At 40.3% G+C, this 14,446-nt stretch overlaps 1 protein-coding gene across 9 annotated transcripts in view; it reads left to right on the top strand.

Annotated features, from left to right (window-relative positions):
- The window catches only part of MON2 (MON2 homolog, regulator of endosome-to-Golgi trafficking), a 157,514-nt gene that overhangs the window by 126,545 nt on the left and 16,523 nt on the right, over positions 1-14,446 (top strand). For all 9 annotated transcript variants that reach the window (XM_073327927.1, XM_073327923.1, XM_073327918.1 and 6 more), the window contains 3 exons: positions 9,615-9,675; positions 11,672-11,795; positions 12,546-12,753. In XM_073327927.1, the coding sequence (XP_073184028.1) occupies positions 9,615-9,675; positions 11,672-11,795; positions 12,546-12,753 (393 nt within the window). The remainder of the gene's footprint in view (positions 1-9,614; positions 9,676-11,671; positions 11,796-12,545; positions 12,754-14,446) is intronic.

The raw sequence follows: 14,446 nt of genomic DNA, 5'->3' as shown, positions 1-14,446 counted from the left end.
GCCCCAACCCCAAACCCCCTCCCTCATTCTAGCTCCTGGCCAGACCCTGCACCCCAACCCCCAGCCTGCTCCTTCACTCCCAGCCCTGTTCTCAGTGCACTCCCACCCTCATCTCAGTGGAGAGAGAGGAAGAGAATGGGCCAGGGAGAAAGTAGGTACCTACTCTGTGTGGACAGGGCCGGGATCCCAGACCGGCAGCGGGCTGTGTGAGGCCGGCAGCCGGGACCATGGCTGGCAGGAACTGGCGGACGGAACCCCAGACCGGCAGCGGGCTGAGCCGCTCAGCCCGCTGCTGGTCTGGGGTCCTGGCCGCCGGCCCTGCTCAGCCCACTGCCGGTCTCGGGTTCTGGCTGCCGGTCCCTTGCCAGCCAGGGTCCCAGCCGCAGGCCCCGCTCAGCCCGCTGCCAGCCTAGGTGAACGAAACCCCAGGCCGGCGGTGTAAGATCAGCATTTTAATTTAATTTTAAATTAAGCTTCTTAAACATTTTGAAAACCTTGTTTACGTACAACAATAGTTTAGTTATATAATATATAGACTTATAGAGACAGACCTTCTGAAAAATGTTAAAATGTAGTATTGGCACGCGAAACCTTAAATTAAAGTGAATAAATGAAGACTCGGCCCACCACTTCTGAAAGGTTGCCGACCCCTGCCTCAGAGATAAGTGCTTCCTTCATTGTGCACGTGACTGACAGTATTAGTAAAGGGAAGTTGGTTATAAATCCATGGTTATAAGTTATTGGTTATAAGTTGCAAAGAATAGGAAAAGCTTTACTGATATATTATGAGATTTGAATTGGCTGTTGCAATAAGTCATATGTGCTGAAAGATGTGATCTTTTCTGAAGAGTTTGGGGTTTAAAAGTTGTCTTAGCCATTTAATAAAAAAATTGATTCATCATGCAGTTCTTACTGTAGTGAATTTATAAACTCCCAGTTAAGAAGTTTATAAGGAATGAATATATATAACAGTGATGCTTTTGGCACAGTGCAAGCAGGAAGAAGTGTATTTGCATCTATCCTGTAACAGCTGCCATTCTATTATTTGTTATAGTCTAGTGCCAGCAGTTGAGAAGCCCTTCGTGTTTAAAGGACAACTCTTTTTAGTACTCTAAAAAAATCTATCCGGTTACTCAGCTTGTCTTGAAATTTGATGTGCCGCATGGGATATGGGTAGTGATCCAATTTTGGGGTCTTCTGGTCAATGGGTTCCCAAGATACAGCCCATTGAAATAAACAGATTTTTAGAAACTTTTTATTAATGCAAAGTTACAAAAAAATTTACATACAATGTTGTCCATTTCTGGTTCAGGATCAGGTCAATATTTAAAGATTCTGGCTTTTTGGATGGGAAGTCCTCTTCTGAATATACTCAAAATGGTGACCAAATTTCTAAATACACCTCTACCCCGATGTAACGCGACCAGATATAACACGAATTCGGATATAACATGGTAAAGCAGCACTCTGGGGGGCGGGGCTGCACACTCCAGCGGATCAGCACGTCTGGCTCTGACACGCTGGTGTAAGTGGTGTGTTAAGGGTGCCGGGCCTTTGGATAAGGGGCAGAGGGTCTCGGGGGCGGTCAGGGAGCAGAGAGGGTTGGATGGTTCGGATGTTCTGGGGGCGGGGTGGTCAGGGGATGGGGAACGGGGGCATTGGATAGGGCGTGGGAGTCCCGGGGGGCCTATCAGGGGGCAGGGATAAGGGTAGGGCAGTCAGGGGATAGGGAGCAGGGGGGGGTTGAATGGGTCGGAGGTTCTGAGGGGGTGGGAAGTCACTATTAATAACGGAAATGCTCGAGGCCAAAGCAAGTTTGATATAACGCAGTTTCACCTATAACGCATTAAGATTTTTTGGCTACCGAGAACCGCATTATATCAGGGTAGAGGTGTACTTGTCCTCTCTTTGACACTTCTCTTGTGTACGTACATACTTAGAGATCAAATCATGACTCTGGTCCTCACACAGTGGTTACACCCAAAGAGTGCGTGGGGACCGTCTAGCCCTGTGGGGTAACAAAATTCAGAACATTACTAGCAAAAGAGTTTGGTTCTCCGGTTAGTCTCTTGAGTCCTTTAAGGATCTAGCACCAACAAATCATACTGAGAATTGCAGAGAGCAAGTTTGAGAGGATTTGTAGGTGGAAAGCTATCACAGCAGCTGGATTATAGCTCAGGAGGATAAGCAGTAAGACTTCGATCCTGAACTCACCCAGCCAGTGACTGTTTAAATCCTACTTCAGGCTGAAATCTGGGAAAGTCTGGAAGGCATATTGCTAAAATCCATCTCTTTGAGGGATTTTTATTTGCGGGGGATGTAATCAAAAATAAAATAAAGATGTGAATGCTTGCTGGTAGGGGAGGGGTATTTTAGGATGTGAAAGGAATAGAGGTGAGAGGGATTTGTAGCTGCATTGAGTGGGGGCTTCGGGGAGAAGGATAGGTGGTAGTGGAGGTCAGAGGGATTGAGGGGATTGGAGGCGGGACGCTGAGAAGGGGACATGGGGCTGAGTAGGAGGTCTGGGGGAGAATAGGGGACAGGGGCACCAGACATTCTCCCTTCCTGTGTATGTGGTGGGATCTGGAGCCCCCTTGCCCCTCTAGAGGAGTCTGAGTCCCTCTTCCTGCGCCCCCCTCCCCCATTATGAGAGCTGGGATATGGGAGGCTTTGCATGTCCATGGGTATCTAGCCCCCCTCATGTAAGCCAGGTTCTGGGGTGGTCCCTGCTCCCTGTGGTGTCTGAGCCCCTGCTCCCCCATTCCCGTGTGTGTGCACTATGATCTGGGGGGCTTGTTAGGGTTGCCAAGCCTCCAGGATTGGCCTGGAGTCTCCAGGAATTAAAGATTAATCTTTAATTAAAGATTATGTCGTGATGAAATCTTCAGGAATACATCCAACCAAAATTGGCAACCGTAGGGCTTGTACTCACCTATGGAAGCCAATCACATACACACACCCCTCATGTGAGGTAGGTTCTGGAGGGGATTTACCTTTCTGCGTGGGAGTGAGCTCCTTTCCCTACTCCTCCCATCACATGAGATGGGATCTGGAGTACCTTTCCCCTCTAAGGGGGCCTGAGCCATTCTCCCTACTGCTCTTTATGTGAGCCAGGATCTGGATGGGCATCTTGCAACAAGCATGCTCGGAGCATGCACCAAGAACCAACTGCTGTGAGATGACTGGGATGAGGAGTTGAGAATGGGTATACTTGACACATATCAGAAGCTCTCTCTAACACTGGAGGGGAGGGATAGGAACACCCACTGTCATGAATGGAGCTGTTCACGCATCTCAGAGCTATTATTTCAGGCTGCATTCATCTCCACTGCATATTTTCTTTCAGCTGCAAACATCTCATTGAGATGAATGGGCCACTTCACACTACTCTGACCCTGCTATGCTGCTGATGTGTAGTGCCTGTTCTCCCCATTCTAATTTCATATAATATTATAGTGGAGCACCAGCTCTGCTCTAGCTAAGGTTGGGAAACTATTCCTGCTTAAAAATGGACTCTTCTTAGTATTCTAAAATCCATATGCTTACATGGATTATCTTGAAATTTGCTATACCTTGTCGGAGTGTAGTGTAGGATTATTAAAATATCCCAGAGTGCATTGTCCCACATGGTGCTGTGTGCATGGCCTCTGGGCTTCTACACCTCCCTGAGGTGTTATAACCATGTCTATATTAAGACAGTTTTTTGAAAAGTTTCCACTGAATGTACTTAACATTGTTTGAGCTTCATTAGTGTTAGTAATAGTGGAAGCCAACATTTTAAACATTGTTTCTTCTAAGCCGCGCTTATAGTACTTCTAATCAACATGGTACTTCAAATGCTGGTTTATAAACACTTAGGGTTTATTTTGTTGCTAACACCAGTGAAACTAAACTAATACTGACAATGGTGGGAGGCTTTCTTTCTTTGCAAAATTGCAATAGCATAGAACAGATAGTTGCCCAGATTTTCCCAGAGTCCACTGATATTAGCACATATAAGTGGGGTGGTAGGTGTTGCCATGTAAAGCACAGTGGTGATGGTAGAAAAGTTGCTGTGTGGATGCAAATGGAACTGTTTTTCTTTTAACCAGTTAAGGTGATCTTGCCACTTAATCATGATTTTGTAATCAGTTAGGCTATGTCTACACTAAAACTAAGTCTGCTCCCTGATTCACTACCTTTTTTCTCAGCCTTGAATCAAACATCCGGGATTCCTTTGTATGCTCCTTCAATTGTTCTGTCTCTTCTTGGCAAACAACTGGATTGGCTGCCATGATTTGTCTTCCCCCTTTCTGTAATCTAGAAGATGCAAAAACAGAGAAATCTCTGACCAACAAAGTTAAGGACAATAGGGTTATGTGTAACAGGAATAAAAGGCACCTCAACAATGGCATTATATCCATTAACGGAACAACTGTCAATAATGCAAAAAAGGCATAAGCATTCCATAAACATTTCTGTTCTGTATTTGGGAAAAAGTTAGATGATGTATTCATATCAGATGATGATCATGATGAGGAAATACTTTTAACTCCAACAGTAGCTACTAAAGTTAGACACTTTTAAATCAGCAAGTCTGGATAACTTGCATCCAGCAGTTTACAAAGAGATGGTTGAACAACTTTCTGAACCATTAGTGTTGATTTTTAGTAAGGCTTAGAACACTGGGAAGGTGGCAGAGGACAGGAAGAAATCTAATGTAGTACCATTCTTTTAAAAAGATAAATGGGATCACCAAATAATAATAGAACTTCCAGTTTGACATTGATCCTGGGGAAAATAATAGACTGGCTGATATGGGACTCAGTTCAAAGATTAAAAGAGGGTAACTAAAGTCAATCAACATGGGATTATGGAAAACAGATTTTTTCAAACTATATTCATGTTTTTGATGAAATTACAAGTTTAGTTGATAATGGTAATAATGTTGATTTAATATACTTCGATTTCTGTAAGGCGTTTGACTTGATACCACAAAATGTTTTGATGAAGAAACCAGAGCGATACAATTCAACATGGCACATATTAAATTGATTAAAACCTGACTGACTAATAGGTCTCACAATATAATTGTAAATGTGGGGTTATCACTGAGCAGGTATGTTTCTAATAGAGTCCAATAGGGATTGGTTCTTGGCCCTGTACTATTTTTAATAGTTTTATGAGTGATCTGAAAGAATATACTAAACTTTTACTGATAGTTTGTAGATGACCCAAAGATTTGGGGAGTGGTACATAATGAAGAAGATAGGTCACTGATACTGAATGACCTGGATCCCTTAGTAAACTGGGTTTAAGCAAACCGTATGTGTTTCAGTATGGCCAAATGTAGGGTCATTCATCTAGGAACAAATAATGTAAGTCATACTTACATGATGGGGCACTCAATCCTGGGAGGGAGTGACTCTGAAGAAAACTTTGGGGTCATGGTGGGTAATCAGTTGAACATGAGATTCCAGGCTAAAAGGACAATTGTGACCTTGCATGTATAAACAGGGGAATAGGAGTAGGGAGATTATATTACATCTGTATTTGGCACTGGTGCAAGCACTCGTGTGTCCAGTTCTGGTGTCCACACTTCAGGAATGCTGTTGAAAAATTAGAGAGGGTTCAGAGAAGAGGCACTTAGAATCCAAGCCCGCCATAGTGCCAAAATTTGGCTTAGAGATGCAGATAATTAAATGTGGTGGAAGAGTTCCAAAATTAAAACATTAGATTTGGATTGCAACACTTTGCAGCCTTCAGTGATGGAGCAATTAGATGCTGAACAATCTAGATATTGACTTGTGACACATACAAAAGAAGAGAAGAGACACAAGAATGATCAAAAAGATTGGACAATGTGCCTTTCAGTGAAAGACTCAAGGAGTTCAGTCTATTTAGCTTACCAATAAGGTGAAGGAGTGATTTGATCACAATCTGTAAGTTCCTACAAGAGGAACCAGAGTAACAGCCTTGTTAGTCTGTATTCGCAAAAAGAAAAGGAGTGCTCCTTTTCTTTTTATAAGAGGAACATAAATTTGATAATTAAGGGTTCTTCAGTTTATTAAACAAAGGTGTAACAAGATCCAATGGCTAGAAGTTGAAGCTACACAAATTCCTACTAGAAAGAAGGTGCAATTGTATAAACATTGGAACAACTTAACACAAATTGTGGTGGATTTTCCATCACTGAAAATTAAGTCAAGATTGAATGTTTTATTGAAAGATATACTCTACTTCAACCACAACCATTGGACTTGAAGCAGGAATTAATGCAGGCAAGTCCTGTGGCCTGTGTCATTTAGGAAGTCAAATTAGATGATCACAGTGGTCTGGCCTTGATCTTTGACTTTACCCTTTGTCTCTTGAGTTGGGGTAGATTTGCAATCTACCTATGGGGCTGGATGTAGGTAGATTTTTTTTTTTTTTTTTTTAATGAAACCTAGGTAGAAGAGGAGAAACTAAAGTATATTCAAGGTTGTATGGAGGCAGTTGTTGGTGTTGTCAGAAGAGTCCAGGCCAATGAAAAAATGAAACATTAATTTCTCCGTCATAGGACATAACATTCTCCAAGCAATAAGGATTGCTTTCTTTACAATGGACATTTAGAGAGAGACAACTACATTGTTTTTTCTAATAAGCCAAAATCATTCTGAACTTTTAAGAGTCAATATATTATTCCTTTAAGTTAAACTTTAATTTGCACCAACAGAGCTGTGAGTAGCATGCTGGTGTATTACTGCATAACAATAATTCTTAGAGACTTTTTTGGAAGCAGCTTAAACCATTATATGAATTAATATTCAAAACCAGAAAAAATGTGTGCATATGTACATAGACTATAACAACATACAAAAAAACTACATCAAAAGAACACTGAGATTGAAAAGTCAAGCGCTCAAAAGTGGGGACATGCCAGAATTAAGGTTGCTTTTGCAGCCTTTAATTCAGTCTCCCCTATATGTATGCATTTTGATACAACCTTTAATTACATCATTACTACAATTCTTGCATAGACATCTTCCCCATTCAGTGTACACGAAGAGTAGTGCTCGTTGAACGGGTGGCTAATCAATATCTTTATATCCAGCATTTGGTGTGTGGGTCCTGTGCTGGCTTACTGCACGGCACCCAACATCTGCAGCAAATACAGAATTTTAAATTTTCTTATTCCTTTTTTTATGGCACCCATTACCGCAGTAGCTGAGTGTTTCACAAACATTATTTAATTTAGCTTCACGATATTCCTGTGAGGCAGAGAGATATTGTTTGTAGTATCTAGATCAGTGGTCCCCTAACTTTTCATGGTCATGCCCCCCATGGCAGCCAGGACCAGGAGCAGATGGGGTAAAGGGGCCAAAACTGGGGCCCCAGTTGGGGGTGGGGCTAGGAATGGAAGCCATAGCAGGGCCACAATTGGGAGCAAGTCTGGGGCTGGGAGCGGAGCCGGGGGCAGAGCAGGACCTCCCCACTTCCCATGGTGGCTGGCCAAGGCCCCCTGTGCCCTCCCAAACATTCATCCGCACCCCTCTGGGGGGGGAGGTGCCCCACAATTTGGGGATCTTTGGTCTAAATTGTTTTTAAAAACAAGCTAGGAAAAGAGAATTTCTATTTGCGTCATTGTGAACCTTTATATCCATAGCACAGATCTTTACTGCTTGAGCTAATGGAGTAACTGGTAGCAGTAGTAGGCTTTTATCCTCCATTTAGACCAGTCCCAAGCTGGGGATAGGGTACACAGTTTGCAGTGGTTTCTGCAAGAATTTTCTAGTCAGCAAATGAATGTTAGGACTTGGGCCTTCTGGACGGGAGTATAGTGGTTACAGACCCTTCTGTTGTTTTCCTCCCGGAAGCCTATCCCCTTTTGGACCTGGCCCCGCTTTCTCTACTTTTATCAACCTCCAGCCTACACTTGTCTGTTCTGCTCCTCATCCCGCTGCATTCAAGTTAAGGTGTCTTTCTTCTCCTCCTCCATGCTGCTTGGCTGCTAGCATGGGAAGCACTGAAAACAAAGGAGAGAGAGAGTCTCCTTCCTTTCAGTTTTAGTGTCAGGAATCACAGTGGCCCCCAGCAGACAGGATGAGCAATTGCAGGGAAAGTCCTGAAGCCTTGGAATTGAGTATGAACAATGTGGTTGGCATAAAGGAGATATGTGGGACTGGAACATGTTCAGTGCAGACAGAATGTTTGGAGAATCTAGCTGCCAAATTCTGAGAGGCTTCCGTTTGCATAGGGTTATAAATTGGCCATATTTGGGTGAATTTTCACAGGAGAAGCAAAGTACATGACCCTGACCCCAAAAGGACCCCTGTGCCAACCTTCAAGTCTCTGCTTTTAAAGCATGAAGGTCCTAGAATTTCTCAGTGAAATGATCGTAAGAATTTTTTTAACACTGGCAAAAAAACATATTTTCCCCTAACTTCGTCCTCAGAAATTGCAGAATCGTTTTTACTGAATGGTTAAAGCTTGGCAAAGTTATAAGCAACTAAAACCAGTGTCTTACAATGCACAGCATTAGGCAAACTTAACTATAGGAGTCCCTGGATAATAAATTACATAAAAAATGTAAACTCAAATATGAGGATTGGGTGCTGTCTACTGACAGGACAAAAAGACTGTGCCAACTGTTTTGAAACTTAGAGAAGCTCTCAGCCTCATAAATGAAGGGCACATGCATTACAAAAGTGATATGACATCGCAGAGGAGAAAACATGAAATAATTCAGAATTAATTGTTTGTGAAACACTCACAATACTTCAGTTTCATGTCAGCATTATGATTTAAAATATGGAACAAGCCCAAATATTTTTATGGAGTAGAATTCAGTGATGGATGCACTCTTGTTAAACAGGAAAGAGAGAAAACGAACATTTTGGTAGTTCAAATTGTGTGTTTTTGTTTTTTTTTAAAAAGAGGGGAGAATATTGTACCAATTACAAAAATCTGGTAGACATGTGGAAAATCATGTAAAATTCAAATGAAGTGCTTTTTAAGGTAACTTTAAAAATAAAAATGACAAAAATACCATAACCTTGTGTCCAGAGGGGATAAGCAACAATGGTAAAATGTTTGATCCACTGCGGTGTGTCTGTGGAATCTTTGTAAAGGGTTTACAGTGGTCCTCTACCTTTTCATGGTTGCTATTATGACATGAACAGAAAGGAACCTGTTGGTACACTGATAAATTACTCCTGTACTACAATCTTTATCTTTGCAAATTTCTGATTTTTTTAATTGAAATGCTGTTTTAAAAAACACTAATACAGATGATTACAAACACATGCAATAGCTAATGAAACAAAGTACATATCAAAATCATACTGTCAATGACAAATGATTACTATTTAAAGTCAATAATCAACTGGTTTTGTAACACTTTATTATGGTTTCTTACATTTTTTAATACAATGTTTTTTTCCTCCGTCCTTTTTAGCTTGTTTTATTTATTCTTATGCTGTAAGGTTTGTATTCTAAAATATTAATTAGTCTCTGGTATATACAGTACTGGCTTTATGTATATCAATATTTGTTGTTTTCATACCGTGCATGCTTCTGTCTCTTTATCTTTACAATTTCCAGAAGATTCTACTCACTTTAAAAGTATAACATAATATTTTCATGTTTCTTTTTAGTATACCTCCAGATAATCTTTCTATTCAAGAGTTTCAGAGAAACGAGAGTATTGATGTTGAGGTGAGGAAACTAGAGTGTTTTTGTATTAGTTTGTATATAAACTAACTAGGAATGTTCAGACTCGTAGGTAACTGTCATAAATTAACATCTGGATAAAACTGTGGTTGTTATTGAATTTTACTGACTTGGCTGCAACTTTTTTGATCAGTAAAAAAAAAAAGGTAACAAAACCATGGGTCCAGACTGTGGCTGTCTTTTGGGGTGTGCATAGTGGTGGGAAGTCATGCACAAGGAGTTCTTTGTTGGTATCAACTGGGGTGCAAGACAACCCCAAGGAGTGGGGAGGAAGTGGTACATCTCTGCCTCCCACACATTATCTGGCTCTGCACAGAGGTAATGCATGTGGCAGCCTCCTAAGGGATGGCATAATCGTTGCAATTCTCCAGAGTTCACTGAAGCCTCCTGCTGTCCTGAATTAAAAAGTCTCGTTAGGTTTCTCTGAGAAGGTGCAGCTCCATCCAGTCCCATACTCATGGTCATACTTTAATGGCACAATCTGTCCCATAATTGTTAAATAGAATTATTTCTGTATTCATAAATAGTCCTTATCAAACACTCATAGAGGACCACACTGTGAATCCCTTACTCCCATTTGTGAACTGTTACTCACACAAGTAATTGCTTACCATTTGAGAGTAACATGTTCACAACCTGGCCTAAAGTGAATGCCTCATGTTGCACTTTCTTAAGAGTGAAGCAACACTTGATTAGCCAAGAGATTATACTCATTCAGTAATCATGATGATTTAAGCAGTGACTGTGTTCACCTCTAGAAAAAAACAAAGAAAGAAAGAACAGGAAAATATGGTCCTTGCTCCAGACACTTTAAATCTGAATGGACAGATGAAGCAACTCAGACTCATAGTGCCCTTGACCTCAGGCAGGTTATCAGACAGCACTGCAGTTTAAATAGGTGTGTTATAGTACTTGGTTGGGTTAACGCTGGAAAAGCCTTGAAAAAGGAAGAGACATTTGAATGAAGAGAGATTGGTCACTTTTCACACCAGGGCAGAGTTAAGAGTTCTAAATTGAAGGGCAGTGATAATTAAGTGCTTTAGCTTCAGTTATCTCCCAAGGACTGCAGCCGGGATATGCAGAGCTCAGGATTAATAATGGAAGCGGGGTCCCCTGTAGTGGCCTAGATCAGTGGTTCTCAAACTACACAGAAGTCTTCCAGAGGATACATCAACTCATTTAGATATTTGCTTAGTTTTATAACAGGCTACATAAAAAGCACAAGCAAAGTCAGTACAAACTAAAATTTCATACAGACAATGACTGGTTTATACTGCTCTATATACTATACACTGAAATACAAGTGAAATACTTACATTCTAATTGATTTATTTTACAATTATATGATAAAAATGAGAAAGTAAGCAATTTTTCAGTAATAATATGCTATAATACTAATATATTTTTATGTCAGATTTTGTAAGCAAGTAGTTTTTAAGTGAGGTGAAACTTGGGGGTATGCAAGACCAATCAGACTCCTGAAAAGGGGTGCAGTAGTCTGGAAAGGTTGAGAGCCACTGACCTAGATCTAGTGTGCAGTAAAACAGATCTACTGATGGGCATGGCACCTAACTCTAAATTCAGTTTGAAGTAAACATTTCAGCAATGATTTTCAAAATTCAGTGGGATCTATTGAGTTATCTGCCCTTCATAAGATCAGGCAGATGCCTAAAATATGAATTTAGAAGCCTAATTTTAAGATCCTATTTTTGAAAAGTTTAGCCATCCTGTATTATCAATTTTACAACAGTAAGCATAGTAAATATAAAAGATGTTGCTTCTCAAGTTTCACTGAGCATGACCATTATTCATGCTTTATTTGAACATTGCTTTGTTACATTTAATGAATGCATCCAGACTATAACTTTCTGTATCTTGTTCCATTTCTTTAAGTTTATATATGTCTTCTAAGTGTTAGTTATAATTTTAATCACTGAATTTTTCCTAGAAAACAAATTTAAATGTATTTCATTTGTTTTAGGTGGTGCAACTCATCAGCACAGAGATACTGCCATATGCTAATTTTATTCCCAAGGAATTTGTTGGTCAGATAATGACTATGCTTAATAAAGGTTCAATACATTCTCAGTCATCCTCATTTACGGGTATGTTACCTGAATTATAAACAAAAGATATAAAAACAGTGTAAAAATCCTGTGGAAGGCAAATTAAAATGTGCCTATTACAATACTGATTTTACCAAAGATTTTAAACTGCATGTATTACTTATTCACCAATATCATGAATAAGTTTCCAGCCCACAGAGGTGATCTCAAATACTGTAATTTTTAAATCTATGGGATAACTTTCATGCTATGAAGAATGCATAGTATTTTGTTTGCAACTTTCTGGTAATATTTCTGCATTTTGGGGCAAATATCTTTTTTTAAGAATGCACTCTTGTCTTTGTAGTTACCTAGGCTTTAAGTCCTTTTGTTTGTTTGTTTGTTTAAACTATCTTCCTCCACTTCCCACTCACTTTGGTCTCCAGCATGCAAGTTAAAATAGGTTCTGGTAATAATTTCAGGCAATTGCAATCCATAAAAAAAAAAAAAAATCTTGTTCTTTGAAATTAAGTGACCTTGATAAAACTAAGGGGTGTAACTGACTAGACATTGCTTTTAGATTAAAGCTTAATAGCTAAGTTAAACACTAATTGAAAATATGCAGCTGTTTCTGAATTTTATGTGCTATTTAAAAATGGCTGTACTACTATCTTTTTTCAAAATGTGTGCTTTACAGTATTTGTAAATATTTTAAATACTGTAAGTATGATTAAGGCAGCTATTGAAATTAAAAAATACGGTATGTTTACCAAGCTTGTTGCACTATGAAAGATTATTTTACTTTGACAGAAGCAGAAATAGATATTCGAATGAGAGAAGAATTTTCTAAAATGTGCTTTGAAACGCTGCTTCAGTTTTCATTCAGTAATAAAGTCACAACTCCTCAGGAAGGATACATCTCTAGAATGGCACTGTCTGTACTCTTGAAAAGATCACAGGATGTACTGTATCGCTACATAGAAGATGAAAGATTAAGTGGCAAGTGTCCTCTTCCACGGTATGTACTGTTTAAAAACTAAACAAAAAAACCAAACATGCCAATATATTATGGTAGAAAAAAATTTATTTATAATTAAGAATATAATTTGACCCAAAAAAATCTGTGTTCTTCTTCAAGTAGTGTCCGTATGGGTGCTCCACTCTAGGTGCAAGACTTCACCAGCCTTCCTCCTTTTGGGAACCGCTTTTACCACTTCCAGTGGGCTTGGGAGTCCATCACTATGGACAAGTGGGTTTTGGGGATAATTTCCTCTTCTCTCTGTCATCCCCCCTTCCCATGAGAAGCTGCTACTGCAGGAAATAGACCCCCTTCTACACCTGGGTGCTATAGAACCAGTTCCTACACAGCAGAGGGGAAGGGATTTTATTCCAGATAGAGTGGTAGTTGAAGATTCAGCCTAGATTTAAGAGTACTCAATAACTTTGTCAAGGCACAAAAATTCAGAATGGTGACACTTGCAACAATAATCCCATCACTGGATCAAGGAGATTAGTTCTCAGCCTTCGACCTTCAGGATGCGTATTTCCACATTGAAATCTACCCATCCCACAAATGATTCCTTTGCTTTACAGTCGGCCAGTACAAATCAATTGCACGCACACAAAATGGGAAATGACTGCGTAGGAAGGAGTACTGCAGAAAAGGACCCTGGGGGTTATAGTGGATCACAAGCTAAATATGACTCAACAGTGTAACACTGTTGCAAAAAAGCAAACTTCATTCTGGGGTGTAAGTAAGACGAAAAATAGTTTTCACTCTATTCCTCACTGATAAGGTCGCAACTGGAGTATTGTGTCTAGTTCTGAGAGCTGCATTTCAGGAAAGAAGTGAACAAAGTTGAGAAAGTCCAGAAGAGAGCAACAAAAATTATTAAAGGTCTAGAAAACATGACCTATGAGGAAAGATTGAAAAAATTGGTTTTGTTTAGTGGAAAAGAAAAGACTGAGGGGGGGACATAATAGTTTTCAAGTACATAAAAGATTGTTACAGGGAGAAGGGAGGAAAAAATTTCTCCTTAACCTTAGGATACGACCAGAAGCAATGGGCTTAAATTGCAGCAAGGGCGGTTTCGGTTGGACATTAGGAAAATTTGTGTCAGGGTAGTTAAGCAGCGGAACAAATTGCCGGGGGAGGTTGTGGAATCTCCATCATTGAAGGTTTAAGAACAGATTAGGCAAACACCTGTTAGGAATGGTCTAGTTTTACATAGTCCTACCTTGAGCGTAAGCAACTAGAATAGATAACCTATTGAGGTCCCTTCCAGTCCTACACTTCTATGATTTTCAGTACAGGGTACTCCATTTTGGCCTATCATATGCCCCACGGGTATTTTCAAAGATCATGTCAGTAATAGTGGCTCATCTCTGCAGGATTGCAATTTTGGTGTTGCCTTACCTAGATGATTGGCTTTGGAAAGGACACTCCTGGGAGGTGACTTCTCAGACAATGTACGAAGCCATAGAACTCTTCCTGAAGCTGAGCCTGCAATTGAGCAATCTGAAGTCCACGTTGACCCCTGTGCAAAAGAGCCTCCTCCCAATGCACAGGTTTATGTCCCCTGCAAACTTAATCAGTAAGATTCCAATCAGCCCTTAGACCCTGGTCAGGCACTGTCTCTGGCTCCTGGGGAATACAGTGGCTGGCACTTTCATTATTGATCACTAAGCCCCTACCAAATTCACAGTCCATG

This window comes from Lepidochelys kempii, chromosome 1, assembly GCF_965140265.1.
Source record: "Lepidochelys kempii isolate rLepKem1 chromosome 1, rLepKem1.hap2, whole genome shotgun sequence".
NCBI classification, from domain to species: Eukaryota; Metazoa; Chordata; order Testudines; family Cheloniidae; genus Lepidochelys; species Lepidochelys kempii.
The sequence above is the reverse complement of the archived record's forward strand: the minus strand, read 5'-3'. Positions and strand labels throughout refer to the sequence as shown.